Genomic DNA, 13,191 nt, shown 5'->3' with positions numbered 1-13,191 from the left:
TTCATATTACAGAAATAAAAGAAACCCCAGACTAGACCTGACCTGCTGTTTTGCAGGAAGCAGGGAAATTTGTGCAGACCTCTGTCCCCACAGATGGTCTAACCATAAACTGGTATTAAGCTGTCAGTTTGGATTGTTTGGACTGTGGAGAAAAGAGTAGGCTCCCCACCATGCAGGTGTTGCAAGGCTGTTTGTGGCAACTTGTCTCAATGTGGACAGAAGGAAGCTTCAGATCCCCAAGGTCACATGCCGTGCCTGCAGTAATTGCCACTCTTGGTCCTTGGAGGAATTGTGAAAAGAATGCCCCAATGTCATCTGCTAAGTGTGTGTCTTCTCCACTGGGAGCAGAAGGGCTTAAATGGGTCAGAGGCAGCAACAGGATTGGAAGTGGTCTTTTGTTAGGGGCAACAGAAGAAGGTTAATTGCTTCTTAGTGGGATACTATAATATTTCAGTCCAACTATGGTCCCCAGTGTGGATGTATGTGTGTGGTGGGACTGTGTTAATGAAGATATCCTGAATGGCAAGGACAAATCAAAATCCAACAAAATTTGTGTGGACTGCTATGTGTTGTATGCGTTCCACATACAAAAAACCAAAAAACAAAAAACAACTGTATGACAAAGTTATGTGGCTTTAAAGTAAATTCTCAAAATGAATCAATCTTCCTCATTTTCCTGTCTGTCTGTATTTTCTTCCACTCTAGAAAAAAGAACACCTATTTGATAGCTGAAGAGCACTTAGCTGCTGCTTTCACAGAAGTTGCAGTGCCTGGCTGTAATCATGGAAATGAAAGGCATCCTCTTAGGCTGTGTGACTATGGCCCTGCTCTTTGATCTCTCCATTGCCGGCCTGGTCAAGAAGATAATCCGCCACCGTAGAGATGCTCTGATGCCTAAGAAAACCCAGGAGAACCTCACCCTGCCCCACCCTGACCAGCCAGTAGTGTTCAACCACGTCTACAACATCAACGTCCCCTCTACATCCCTCTGCTCCGTGGACCTCGACTCACCTGGAGGCACCGAGCTCAAACACAAGAACACCCCGATGGACATGCAAAACACTGAGCACATGGAGCACACAGAGGATGGCGACAATCAGATTGTTTTCACACACCGCATCAGTATCCCTAAGCAGGCATGTGGATGTGACAACCAGCTGCCAGACATCAAGGATATCCTAAATAGGCTAGAGATGCTGGAGTCAGAGCTTTCTAGTCTGAGGGAGCAGTGCAACAGTGGGTCAGGCTGCTGTGGAGCTCAAGTAACAGGTAATTGTATATCTTTCACCGTATACTTGTACTGTAATTAATGTGCTGCAATGGCAGTATGTTCATACTTTACCTGTGGTCAACTCTGAAAGTTATTTCTAATGTGCTCATTTTAGAAAGGTCATGAATAAGGTTTTCAAATAAGGGAACAAATGCAGCTCAATTTCAAAGGTGCTCCAGGCAATACATTCTGAAAGGCTATAGCAATTGCTTTCCATTTTTTAGCTCATTAACCACAAGCTGTCTGTATTTTACATTACTGCCCTCCCATTTCCCATCTCTCTACTTTTTTGGCAGTTGACAGAGTGGAAATCAACATGTTAAGACATGAAAATAGATTGAGATAAGAGTGATTTTTTAAATTATTTATAACAACAACAAAGCAACAACAATAATAATAAACTTTTTTGCTTAGCATCTTTCACACAAGAAATAGCTCTGTGCTGCAAAATACTTTACAAGAAAGAAATTGCATGCACAGGAAGTGCTTGACATAAATTTTATGAATGCATGAAAAATAAGATGGAGGATAAAACCACATAGTGAAAATAATATAAAAATCAGAATTAAAATAGAATAAAGGGAATGCGTAACATAAGAAGGAAAAAAAACAAACAGTGAATTGTAAGAATAAAATAAATAGCCTGTTATCAGGAAAGTGATTAAAGTAAGTAAAGTGAACTGATCTGCATCCCTGATTTTCTTTGAGCTGTTACTGAAACCTCCAATAGACTAGCAGCAGATGACCGCAGTGTTCTCGAGGACAAGTAGTGAAAAAGAGATTCAGCTGTGTACTTTGGTTCTAGTCCATTAAGGAAGACTTTGCAGAGCAGCTAAACTGGATTAATGCGCTTTCCCCTCTTGGTTCTGATTAATAGCCGAACTGCAGTGATTTGAATTAGCTGATGTCTCAGTATTTTTGTTTCGAGAGGCCAGTGAATAGAATGTTACAGTTGGCTTTAAGTAACGGCATGAATCAGATTTTCAGCATCTTTTTGATTGATATATGGTCATACTTTTGCAAATTTTTTTGATGTAGAAAAAGGACGTTTTTATTACCCTGTTGATGTGGGACCTGAATCTTAGATCTGAATTTAGGGTAAAACCAAGATCTGTAACCTCAGATTTAATCCAGGGAGTTCATTTCCCAGATTATTAAACACCATTTCTCTTTTTGTTTTAGGGTGGATTTGCAGGATTTTACCTTAGTCCACATTTAACCATTACAATAATCCAATGTTGACAGACTTCTGAAAAATTCTCACTATCCTTTTCGAGAAGTCTCTGTTTTTTTGCTTTTTGGCTCATCATGGCTTAAATTCGAATAATGCAAAGCTTTTTAGCAGCCAGCTGTTATGGTTTACGGGTTGTTAAGGTATCCTTGCATATACCACTAAAGAGAGTTTGGAAACTTGCAACTGTAATACCATGTGACAATAGTGTAACTCTTCCTTTTTCTTTCTTGCCTTCCCCCAGGTGAAGTGTCCACAAAGCCCTACTGCAATGGCCATGGGAACTGGAGCACTGATACTTGCAGCTGCATATGTGAGCCTGGATGGAAGAGTCCCAACTGCACTGAACCTGAGTGCCCCAATGACTGCCAGGACCAGGGCCGTTGTGTGGATGGCAAATGCGAGTGTTTTGAGGGCTTTGGTGGGGATGACTGCGGTACTGAGCTCTGCCTGCTAGACTGTGGTGACTATGGCCAGTGCGTAGATGGGTCCTGCCTCTGTGAGGAAGGCTTCATTGGAGAGGACTGCACCCAGACCAACTGCCTCAACAACTGCCTTGGCCGCGGACGTTGTGTGGATGATGACTGTGTTTGCGACGAGCCATGGACAGGCTTCGACTGCTCCGAACTCATCTGTCCAAATGACTGCTATGACCGTGGACGCTGCATCAATGGCACCTGCTACTGTGAAGAGGGCTACACTGGGGAAGACTGTGGTGAGCTGACTTGTCCTGGCAACTGTAACAACCGTGGCACGTGCATGAATGGCCAGTGTGTGTGCCAGACTGGCTACAGTGGAGAGGATTGCTCAAAGCTCACCTGTCCCAAGAACTGCAACGAGAGAGGCCATTGCTTCAATGGGAAGTGCATCTGTGATCCAGGATTTGAGGGTGAAGATTGCTCCATCCTCTCATGCCCTGACAACTGCAGCAGCAGGGGCCAGTGCATAAACGGAGAATGTGTATGCAACTTAGGATACCAAGGTGAAGACTGTAGCGATCTGTCCTGCCCTAACAATTGCCAAGACCGTGGGCACTGTGTTAACGGACAGTGTATATGTGACAAAGGCTACAGTGGGGAGGACTGCAGCATCAAGACCTGTCCAAAAGACTGTATGGGCCGTGGAGAGTGCATAGATGGCAATTGCATGTGCTTCGTTGGCTTCAAGGGGAAAGACTGTGGTGAGCTGACATGCCCCAATGACTGTCTGGACCGTGGTCAGTGTGTGAACGGAGAGTGTGTTTGTCATAAGGGTTTCTCTGGTGAGGACTGCAGTGAGAAGATGTGTCCTCGGAGCTGCCTTGATAGAGGTTACTGCGTTGATGGCAACTGCATGTGTTATGAAGGTTTTACTGGCCTGGACTGCTCAATACTGACCTGCCCAGATGACTGCCAGAACCAGGGGCGGTGTGAGAATGGAGTGTGTCTTTGTGATGAGGGCTTCATTGGGGAGGACTGCTCTGAGGGTAAGATTGACTGTGCATGCATACTGTGCAGATTTCCACAGGTTTCAGTTATAACAGAATTGGTTTTTAGACATGTGCTATTTTGGCAATACATTCTACAGGATTTTCTCCATGTTTGCTACAGTGTCTTTTATCATACTACCGGTGGGTGCCAAAAAAGTCAGAATGCTCTGTGGATTTGTAAATATGTGACTCCTCTCACATTACACAGTCATTTAACCCGTTGCTCATGTAAGAACTTTGATGAGTGCAGCTTTTAAATAAAACAACATAACCACTGCCAGATTTCAAGTCAACACAACCCATTGTCTTGTTGGGATAAGCGACCTTGTTCACAATGCTACTTATTTTAATGTAATGTATGTTGTTGTATTGTAAATTCCTACAGTGAGCTTTTTCAGCATCGCAGACAAACAAATTTGATGTTTATGACTGTTTAGCAAAATCTAAAATATAAGGTTTTTGGAGGAATTTCATTTAGATTGGCATCTAAAAATGTGGAGCAGGGTCACTTGTTTTGTCCACCTACAGATGTACTCAGCATGTGGCATCAGGTGGAGTCCTATAATATCATATTAAATAACAACATCAGCCTTCAGTGACAAATACAAAAATGTCTATGTGGCTCTGAATCCTGTACTCAGTCTTCAGATCATATCACAATACAAATCACTGAATTCAGTATCTCTCCACAGTCTCACCACCCAAGGACCTAACAGTGGTGGAGGTCACCCCAGAAACAGTGGACCTGTCCTGGGAGAATGAGATGCGTGTGATTGAATACCTGATCACATATGTGCCCACGGCCCCTGGAGGCCTGGAGTTGGACATGCAGGTTCCAGGTGACCAGAAGATGACCACTATTCGGGAGCTTGAGCCGGGCGTTGAGTACCTGATCAGTGTCTATGCTGTGCTCAACAACAAAAGGAGTGTTCCTGTCAGTGCAAGGGTGGCTACATGTATGTCAATCCTCTTTGTAGTAGTAGTTTTCAAAAGCAGTGCGTAAATCTATATGAAAAGTTTTGTTATATGCCTCCCAGATCTGCCTGAACCTGAGGGACTCAAGTTCAAGTCAGTAAGAGAAACGTCAGTGGAGGTACAGTGGGACCCGTTGGACATTCCCTTTGATGGCTGGAACCTCATCTTCAGAAACACAGTAAGCCCTGCTACCCAACATGTTACAGGAGCTTCTGCATTCCACAAGGGTGGTTGAGCTTGAGAGCTTACTGCAGCCTCTATCATTATCCACATTTTCCTCTGGTAAAAACCACATATGACCCACTGCAGACCCCTACTTCAAAAGTTAAGTAATTGCCCGATGTGCCTACATGACGAGAAGGGTGATTATCCTATGGAAAATAGTTTTGTCAGGCCAGAATAAAATAACATAGCATGTAAAACTGTTAAAATGTTGTGACAGATCCAATGGCCATACAGCATAGGGTGAGTATCTCTGTTTAATGCTTTATTTTCTTTTTTGAGTAAAGAAACTTTAATAGAAACTTTAACATAGACACAGTGCAACTGGGATCTGCTACAAGCTACACTCTGTTAAACTGACTCCCCTGTCAACTCTTCAGTCCAAACGCCACCCAGAGTGCCATTATGTATTAGCTGGCAGTTTTTTCTTCCCACCCCACAAATTATGCCAGGATAGTCTTTGTAGTGGTTGATGACTGGTGTTTTTTGGTGCTGGCAGAAAGAGGAGGATGGTGAGATTCTTAACTCCCTTGGCCGTCCAGAGACCACCTTTGAGCAGTCTGGCCTGGGCCCTGGCCAGGAGTATGAGGTCAAACTGGAGGTGGTGAAGAACAACAAGCGTGGACCACCTGCTTCCAAGAATGTCGTTACAAGTGAGTACCCATTGTTGCTGTTAACTAGCTTATCATTCTTTCATTTTGCACAGGTTTTCAGTTAGTTCTCTAACTTTATCCTCCACTGTGTTAATCAAACTGTTGCCTTGGACCTATGCAATAGAGAGTTAAATTCTGTTTGTAAATAGTTTGTAGTACAAATCTTTAGGAATGTCAGACGACAAAGAGATGGATGATGAGATAATGGCACAAATTTTAATCCACAACATTGTGCAGACCTGTCAACCCCACTGTTTTCTTAGGATTTTGTAGTATATATTATTATTTTCCCACTGTGCTACCATAAATATCCTGTTTTTTCAACCTTTCTGAACCAAAAGGGCAGACTATAAAGTAGACAGGAGGCATAACCGCTTATTTGATGTGTTTGCTGAATTCCCATGCAGTACAGCAGGTGGCAGTATGTGGAACATTAGCTGTAACATCAATTGACGCGGAGTCATTCACTAAAAGAGCAACTGGAAATAAGAAAAAAACTAGAACAAGAAGGTTGAACATGAGAGGGATGGAGTACTTGCCAAAAAAAATTAGAAGTTTGTGAATGAAAAGTATCTCATCAAAATGGGAGGAGGCTTACATTCACTTGATGATGAACAAACTTGCTCAAAGTCATGCTTTTTGTAAAATATGCCACACAGACGGAGGGAAAGGCAACATGAGCCAGCATGACAAATCTGCCAAGGTTAAGCATGCCCAAGAGGTACAGAAACATGCTCCACCAATGACTATATTTATGCTACCTCTCCCATCCATTTTCATAATCACTCTCTCCCACCATTTGTTTCACTTGCCAGTAGCCTCTCTCAAAATTACAACTGAAGCATAATGTATAAGTGATATGTGCATTACCTTCAGGCCCTTTTGTGTTTTCATTGATATAATGAAGACATGTTCACAGCATTTCACTTTCAAACAGGTGTTCAATTCTGACCTCATAACTGTAGTCATTTACTTAACGTAGGAGCTAGTAAACTCAGTCCTTGTTGTTCTGATATTCCAAAGCAAGTGTTTGCCAAGTGGTAATTCTAGGATTGACAATGTGTACACTTTTCAGATCCAAATGTTGACAGGTGTGCATTATAAGGAGGTGGTATGTCTTCAACTGTTGTTTTGCCCTAGTTTAGGGATTGGCAACCCGCGGCTCTGGAGGTGCATGCAGTTCTTTGGTCCCTCTGCTTTGAAAGCTTTGAAAAAAATAATGTGAATCAACAATGACTATTTTATTTCATTTCATTTTTTTCAATGGAATACTTCTTATGTTGGAGATTGAGGTGATCTAACATTAAAATAAAAAGTCTTTTAATATTTTGTTGATCAAAACTTGCGTCACATCCTACACGTTACCAGTTGCCACTGCCTGTCAGAAGGCCATTCTTTCAAACGTGTTTGAAACATGGAATGCCATTCCTGACACAAGAACATCAAAAAGTATGCATTTAGAGTCCTGTTGATCTTTGGATCCACATGCTCATGTGAGCGGGTTTTCTCCAGCATGAGCTACATTAGAAAGCAAACATGGCTCACGCCTCATGGATGACAGCTTATGTGATGATCAAAGTCACGTCGTACTTCTCTGATATAGATAAGCGCTGCAGTGATGTTCGGGAACAGAAATCACATTAATCAAGTGAGAAAATAATTTAATAAGCTATTATTTTGAAATATATATTTATATATTGGACCCTGAAGGATGCCGGCACACTGAAATTGACTTAAGCCATAATTAAATATAAACTGCCATATTTTTATGTTTGCTCTCTTTAAAGCGAATATGTTGCAGCTGTATGTTTTATTAATTTTAAAGTGGGCGCATTATCTATTTTATTTGGAAGAAACCCTACACTTTTTTTTCCTGAGTGTTCATACAAGCTTGGTGTTTTCCTTTATTACAGCAATAAAATGTCAATTGTTTTCTTTTTGTAGTTCTATGATTTCATAAATGCAGTAAACTATGGTTCTTTTATACATAGCATAACTGTAAAACTTTATATGTTGTGTTATCTTCATTTTAGGGGGTCAAATAGGTTATGTACCTCCACATGAATTTTATTTGTTGCGAAAGGGGCCAAAGTGGCTCTTGATGTTGAAGGTTGCAGACCCCTGCCCTAGCTTATCAGTCTTGATGCATACTATGCTCTTTTTTACCCTTAAAACATAAGATTTTCATAAACTTGATACAGTTCATACAATGGAGGTTGATGACTGATGGATTCTAGAAAAGTAGATAAAATTAAATGCCAGTACTAAGAGTTAAAGATATATATGTAATAATTGTAATCTCACTGGTTCAGTATCAATCTTAACCAATATATTCAAAACACATTTGCAGGAGAACAAACCTAAACTCCCTTTTCATCTGTCTGACTCAATGCTGCAGATTGCGCAGGTGTGATTTCCCAGAAATACAGGTTATTGTGGAATAAATTGTCACATAGAGCTGTCCACATTAAATGCAAAAACAGGTCGTCACCTTGCATAGGTTCAGCCCTAATTTTTCAAGTCTATCTGCGCATTCATACTGTAACATCCTGCTAAGGACCAATATGATGGAACACCATGAAAGGCGCTTACCTTGCATTTAGTGTATTTATTCAGCTAAACTTGGATGCTGTTGGTCACAACCACAGTGTACAGAAAACCGCCCGACAACAAACTCTCTCACCCATAAACACAACGGCGTCAAAAAAAACAGTGACCTCCTCCACTCCCTGGACCCACTTCCCTGTCCTTATCACCGACCACAACACTCAGCATGGAATCTCTATTCAAACCTTAAAATGTTCCACATTTCTGACATTATGGGCTTGATTCAACTTTTCATACTAATGAGATTTTTCGCACTTTTCCAGCTCTTCACATGCCATCAGCTACATCTTCATAAAATGTTAAGCCAGCTATGCAGTTTAGCTCCAATCTTCCATCTTACACTATTTCTTTGTCCAGCCCTGTTCATGCTCTTTACAACTCTTATCTGCTCATTTATACCTTAAGGCAGAAATTTCATTTAAACCTTTAAATATCCCACATCTTTCATACATTATTGGTGTTATTGAACTTTTACAGCCAGCAGTGCAGTTTAGCATCAGCTTTTCAACATCCAGCATTCATATTCATATTCATTTCTTCAGAAATTGCCTTCTCTGGTTGTGATGTTGAATAAATTTGGATTTCCAACCATAACTCACACTGAATCAATATTAATTCAACCGTTATCTACAAAGTCTGCCTGCAGCTGCATTTCAGCTGATTATATGTATTGAAACAATGTAATGAAACATTATTGATTCAAATCTAAAAAGCAGTCTACATCAAAATTTTACCCTATTCAAAATTGAAACAAAGTTAAAATGTTTAATGAACTTTTTGTACTATGACATATTGTTCAAATAGTGAAAGAGACATATATATAAAGCACTTTAAAGCAAGGGAACCTTAAGAGAATGTCAAAATTATCCCCTAAAATGTTCCTTTATGTGGTCATTCTAACATTTTGGGAATGACCAAAAACACACATGCAGTTACCAAAGAGAAACCTGTGAGGAATATTCCAGGAATGTTATTGGAACATATTGTGCAAACTGGGTGGTTGGTCTGCTTACACATAGTTGACTGTAAATCATGTGTTGCAAATTAAGGTAAATACCCCAATAGAGATGTATAGGCCGAATGTACTGCATGCATGTCCAAAGAGTGCTCCAAAAATCGGAATAATATTCTCATGTAGAATATCCGTAATGCTGCATTGTTAATGAGGTTTAATTTGGAATATTCAAATGGAACTTCATATATATAATAGTGAAAAATTAGTGTGCACGTAAATGGAGTCATTGACTTTCAATATTGATGAAAAAATAGGCCAATAGGCAAAAGGGTAATTTCTATTCATTAGTTAATTTCTTTCTTTACATTTTTGACCAAAAATTCTTCATGGATGTATTTTGAACAAACCTTTTAACACAAGGAAAAGTAAAAAAGTCAAAGGGGATGAATGTTTTTCATATCTACTGTTTACACATGCACTCATACACACACATATGCTCAGGTATGCTCAGTTCTCTGTGTTAGACTCTCTTAATGTTTCCCATTACACTGACTTGCGGGTGTATACTGTGAGATTTGCATGCTGAGGGGATAATCATGTGAAGTGAGTGCCTCCGTTCTCCCCTCTTTCCTCCCCCTCCAACCTAACCCACCATGTGTGGGAGGCACCAGTCAGTCAAGCAGTGAGGCTGAGCGGGACGCCAGCCTTCCAGTAGAGACCTATTGTGACCCCCAAACCACACACTTGCATCCTCCACAGATGACAAATTAGTGTTTAGCTCAGATTCCTCATTTTATCAGTGCTGTACAGAGGGTTGACTTTCCCAAAGTTGCTTGCATGTGGCAAATCAATTTTAGCGCCGGTTAGAAGGTACCTTTCATGGTATGGGGATTTGATCTGTAAATATCTTGAATAATCTCAGAAATGCATTTGTGTTGTCACATTTTTCAGCAGCTGCATTGTTGAAATGACTGTATTCATGCATATAACACCCTGACTATTTATACCTCCAATCCACCCCACCCCTCCTGACTCAATCATGTGCTTCTCACCTTCATGGTAAGAGTTCAGTTCCATCAATGAGCAAGGCACCAACACTACTAGTGATAGAAAAATAATGAAAAATGTCTGCTTCTGTTCAAACACAAATTCTAGCTGGAAAGGAACACAAAGTTTGGTAGTAAAACAAATAAGTTTTAAATCAGCATTCACTGACCATGAGCATAAACAATTTCTTAACTTGCAGATATCTATCTATATAAGTCTAGCTAGAGACTTAGGGATTTTTGGAGGTGGCAGCAGCAGGCGCCGTTCCTGGGAAGAGCGTATTGAGCGGGAAGGAGCATAAACCTGAATAAGGGAGTTCAGGTAGGTCAGAGCGGTTTTGGTGGCAATTTTGTATGCAAGCATCAAAGACTTATAATTGATGCAGGCAGCAACTGGGAACCAGTGGAGGGATATGAACAGTGGAGTGACATGCGCTCATTTGGGCTGATTAAATACCAGGCGAGCTGCTGCATTCTGTATCATCTGCAAAGGTTTTCGTGAACATGCTGGGAGCCCTGCCAGGAAGGAAGTACTATAGTCGAGGCATGATAGTACCAGCACTTGTACTAGGAGTTGTGTTGCATGCTTAGACAGGTAGGGTCTGATCTTCCTGATGTTGTACAGGGCGAACCGGCATGGCCGAGCAATAGAGGCCACATGCTCTTTGAAAGTTAGCTGGTCATCGATCAAGACACCCAAGTTTCAGGCAGATTTTGCGGGAGTGAGCAGACCCGAGTCAAGCTGGAGTGCAGTGGTGTATATTGAGAAGAGAAGGGGTCCAAGCACTGACCCTTGTGGTACCCTTGTGGACAAGCAGTGGGATTTGGACACTTCTCCCCTCCAAGATACTGCAAAGGATCTCCTTGAGAGGTACGACTCAATCCAGCAGAGAGCAGATCCTGAGAAACCAAGCTCAGTGAGTGTGGAGAGGAGGATTTGGTGGTTAACCGTGTCAAAGGCAGCTGATAGGTTGAGCAATAGTAGAACAGAGGAGTGTCCAGTAGCCCTAGCTGATCGTAGTGTTTCCACTAAGATAAGAGCGCAGTCTCCGTAGAGTGTCTGCGTTTGAAACCGGATTGGCTGGCATCGTGCAGGTTGTTCTCAGAAAGGAATTCAGAGACCTGGTTAAAGACTGTGTGCTCAAGAGTCTTGGAATGGAAAGGGAGGAGTGAAACAGGCCTAGAATTTTCAACCTGAGCTGGGTCGAGTGTAGGTTTCTTTAGCAGTGAGGTTACTCTGGCTTGTTTAAAAGCAGTGGGGAACACACCCGATCTAAGTGAGGAGTTGATCATGTGGGTTACAGCAGGAATAAGTGTGGGCGAGATAGCCTGCAGGAGGTCGGAGGGTATGGGGTCCAGTGGACAGATTGTGGGACGAGAGTTGAGCAGAAGGTTGGAGACTTGCTCCTCTGTGACATGGGAAAATGAGGAGAGTGAGGCTTTGTTAGCTGGCGGTATCCTACTGAGTTGCTCAGGTTCAGAGAACTGGTTGCTGATGGTCGATGGTTGCTATGTGACCATGTTACCAAGAGCATGACCCTTCTTTCACACTATGTGATGCAACCAATCCAATCTTCTGTATATTGAGCTAATTTTGGTGGTTATCTGGATACCGCTTGAAATAAGACAGCAGAATGGGAAACTCTGTAGGAACTGCTCAGACAGAACATGAAGCTGATTTTTGCCTTGTGAACCTGCTTGTGCAGTCTGTGTTTATTCACCACACAGCTAATGTGCTTACTGTAACAACTTTAGCTGTGGCTAGCTAGCAACGTAGCAAAGCACTCACACTGCCAAGGTTAGGAGGGCTTCTCTGGGATATCCTAGTCAGAGCGGTATGGCATTATATTTATTCATGCGGAGATATAATGCCATAGTTTTGTGCAGATCTGTAATGGAACAAAGAACAACGAGATATGTTAATTGTTTTATGTTTTGATACTGCTCATTTTGAAAACTGCAAAAGTTCTTACATTGGAGATTTATTTTAAGAAGACATTGAAAGTTATCTGACATTACATGAGGGACGCACAAAGAGATTCAGGTACTTTTCAGTAATTTATAGCTCTGTTAATGACCCTGCAACCAAGCACATGTTGTTATTAGGGTGGCTTTACATAGTGTGCAGAATGAAGCTTCAGTTTTGTGCAACATAGTGTATGAGCTACATGAGAGAATCATCAGAAAATCATCATGATAACAGGCAACAATTTGTTTGTTTTTCTGGAATTTGCAGTCATTGCACAAATTTTGCACTGTGTAAACCCAGTTTTACATTGCTCTTTGTTGCACAACAGATGTTCTATGTATATATTTTAGGGAGGAATTTACTGCTTATTTAATGAATTACATTAACGATTTCAATATTTATTTCCTTAATCTTTTGAACATGTATGAAAATGTAATATCAAAATGAAGTAAATGGGAATTTGAGGTACATTTTCATAATATGTGATGAAATATTATCAAACAGACAAAAAAAATATCTTACTTGTTCTTGAATCATTGAAACAAAAGACTTAGCTTGACAGGGCAAATGACATCAAGCATTGCTGGAATTAAACCTCTGGCTTCAAAGTCACAGTTTTTGTTTTGTTTCGTTTTTTTACTTCAGCTTTGACTGTCCTACAGTTAAAGGACAAGTTTGCAATTTTGAGTCTGTCTTAAAACAATTGTCAGATGCCCAAACTGAAACAAGTTTTTCTTGTTGTAATCATTCCTCCTGTTCACACTGCAAAGATTCCTTCTCACTGTGCTCTCAATG

General features: G+C 41.1%; 1 protein-coding gene across 4 annotated transcripts in view; it reads left to right on the top strand.

The window, feature by feature from the left end:
- Positions 1 to 13,191, top strand: part of tncb (tenascin Cb) — a 55,831-nt gene that overhangs the window by 12,321 nt on the left and 30,319 nt on the right. For all 4 annotated transcript variants that reach the window (XM_076730225.1, XM_076730228.1, XM_076730226.1 and 1 more), the window contains exons 2-6: positions 706 to 1,269; positions 2,746 to 3,966; positions 4,662 to 4,925; positions 5,007 to 5,122; positions 5,666 to 5,819. In XM_076730225.1, coding sequence (XP_076586340.1) covers positions 783 to 1,269; positions 2,746 to 3,966; positions 4,662 to 4,925; positions 5,007 to 5,122; positions 5,666 to 5,819 — 2,242 coding nt within the window. In that variant the 5' untranslated portion in view covers positions 706 to 782. The remainder of the gene's footprint in view (positions 1 to 705; positions 1,270 to 2,745; positions 3,967 to 4,661; positions 4,926 to 5,006; positions 5,123 to 5,665; positions 5,820 to 13,191) is intronic.

Source organism: Chaetodon auriga, chromosome 5 (assembly GCF_051107435.1).
Source record: "Chaetodon auriga isolate fChaAug3 chromosome 5, fChaAug3.hap1, whole genome shotgun sequence".
Classification (NCBI taxonomy): domain Eukaryota; kingdom Metazoa; phylum Chordata; class Actinopteri; order Chaetodontiformes; family Chaetodontidae; genus Chaetodon; species Chaetodon auriga.
This window is presented reverse-complemented; position numbering and strand designations above follow the sequence as displayed.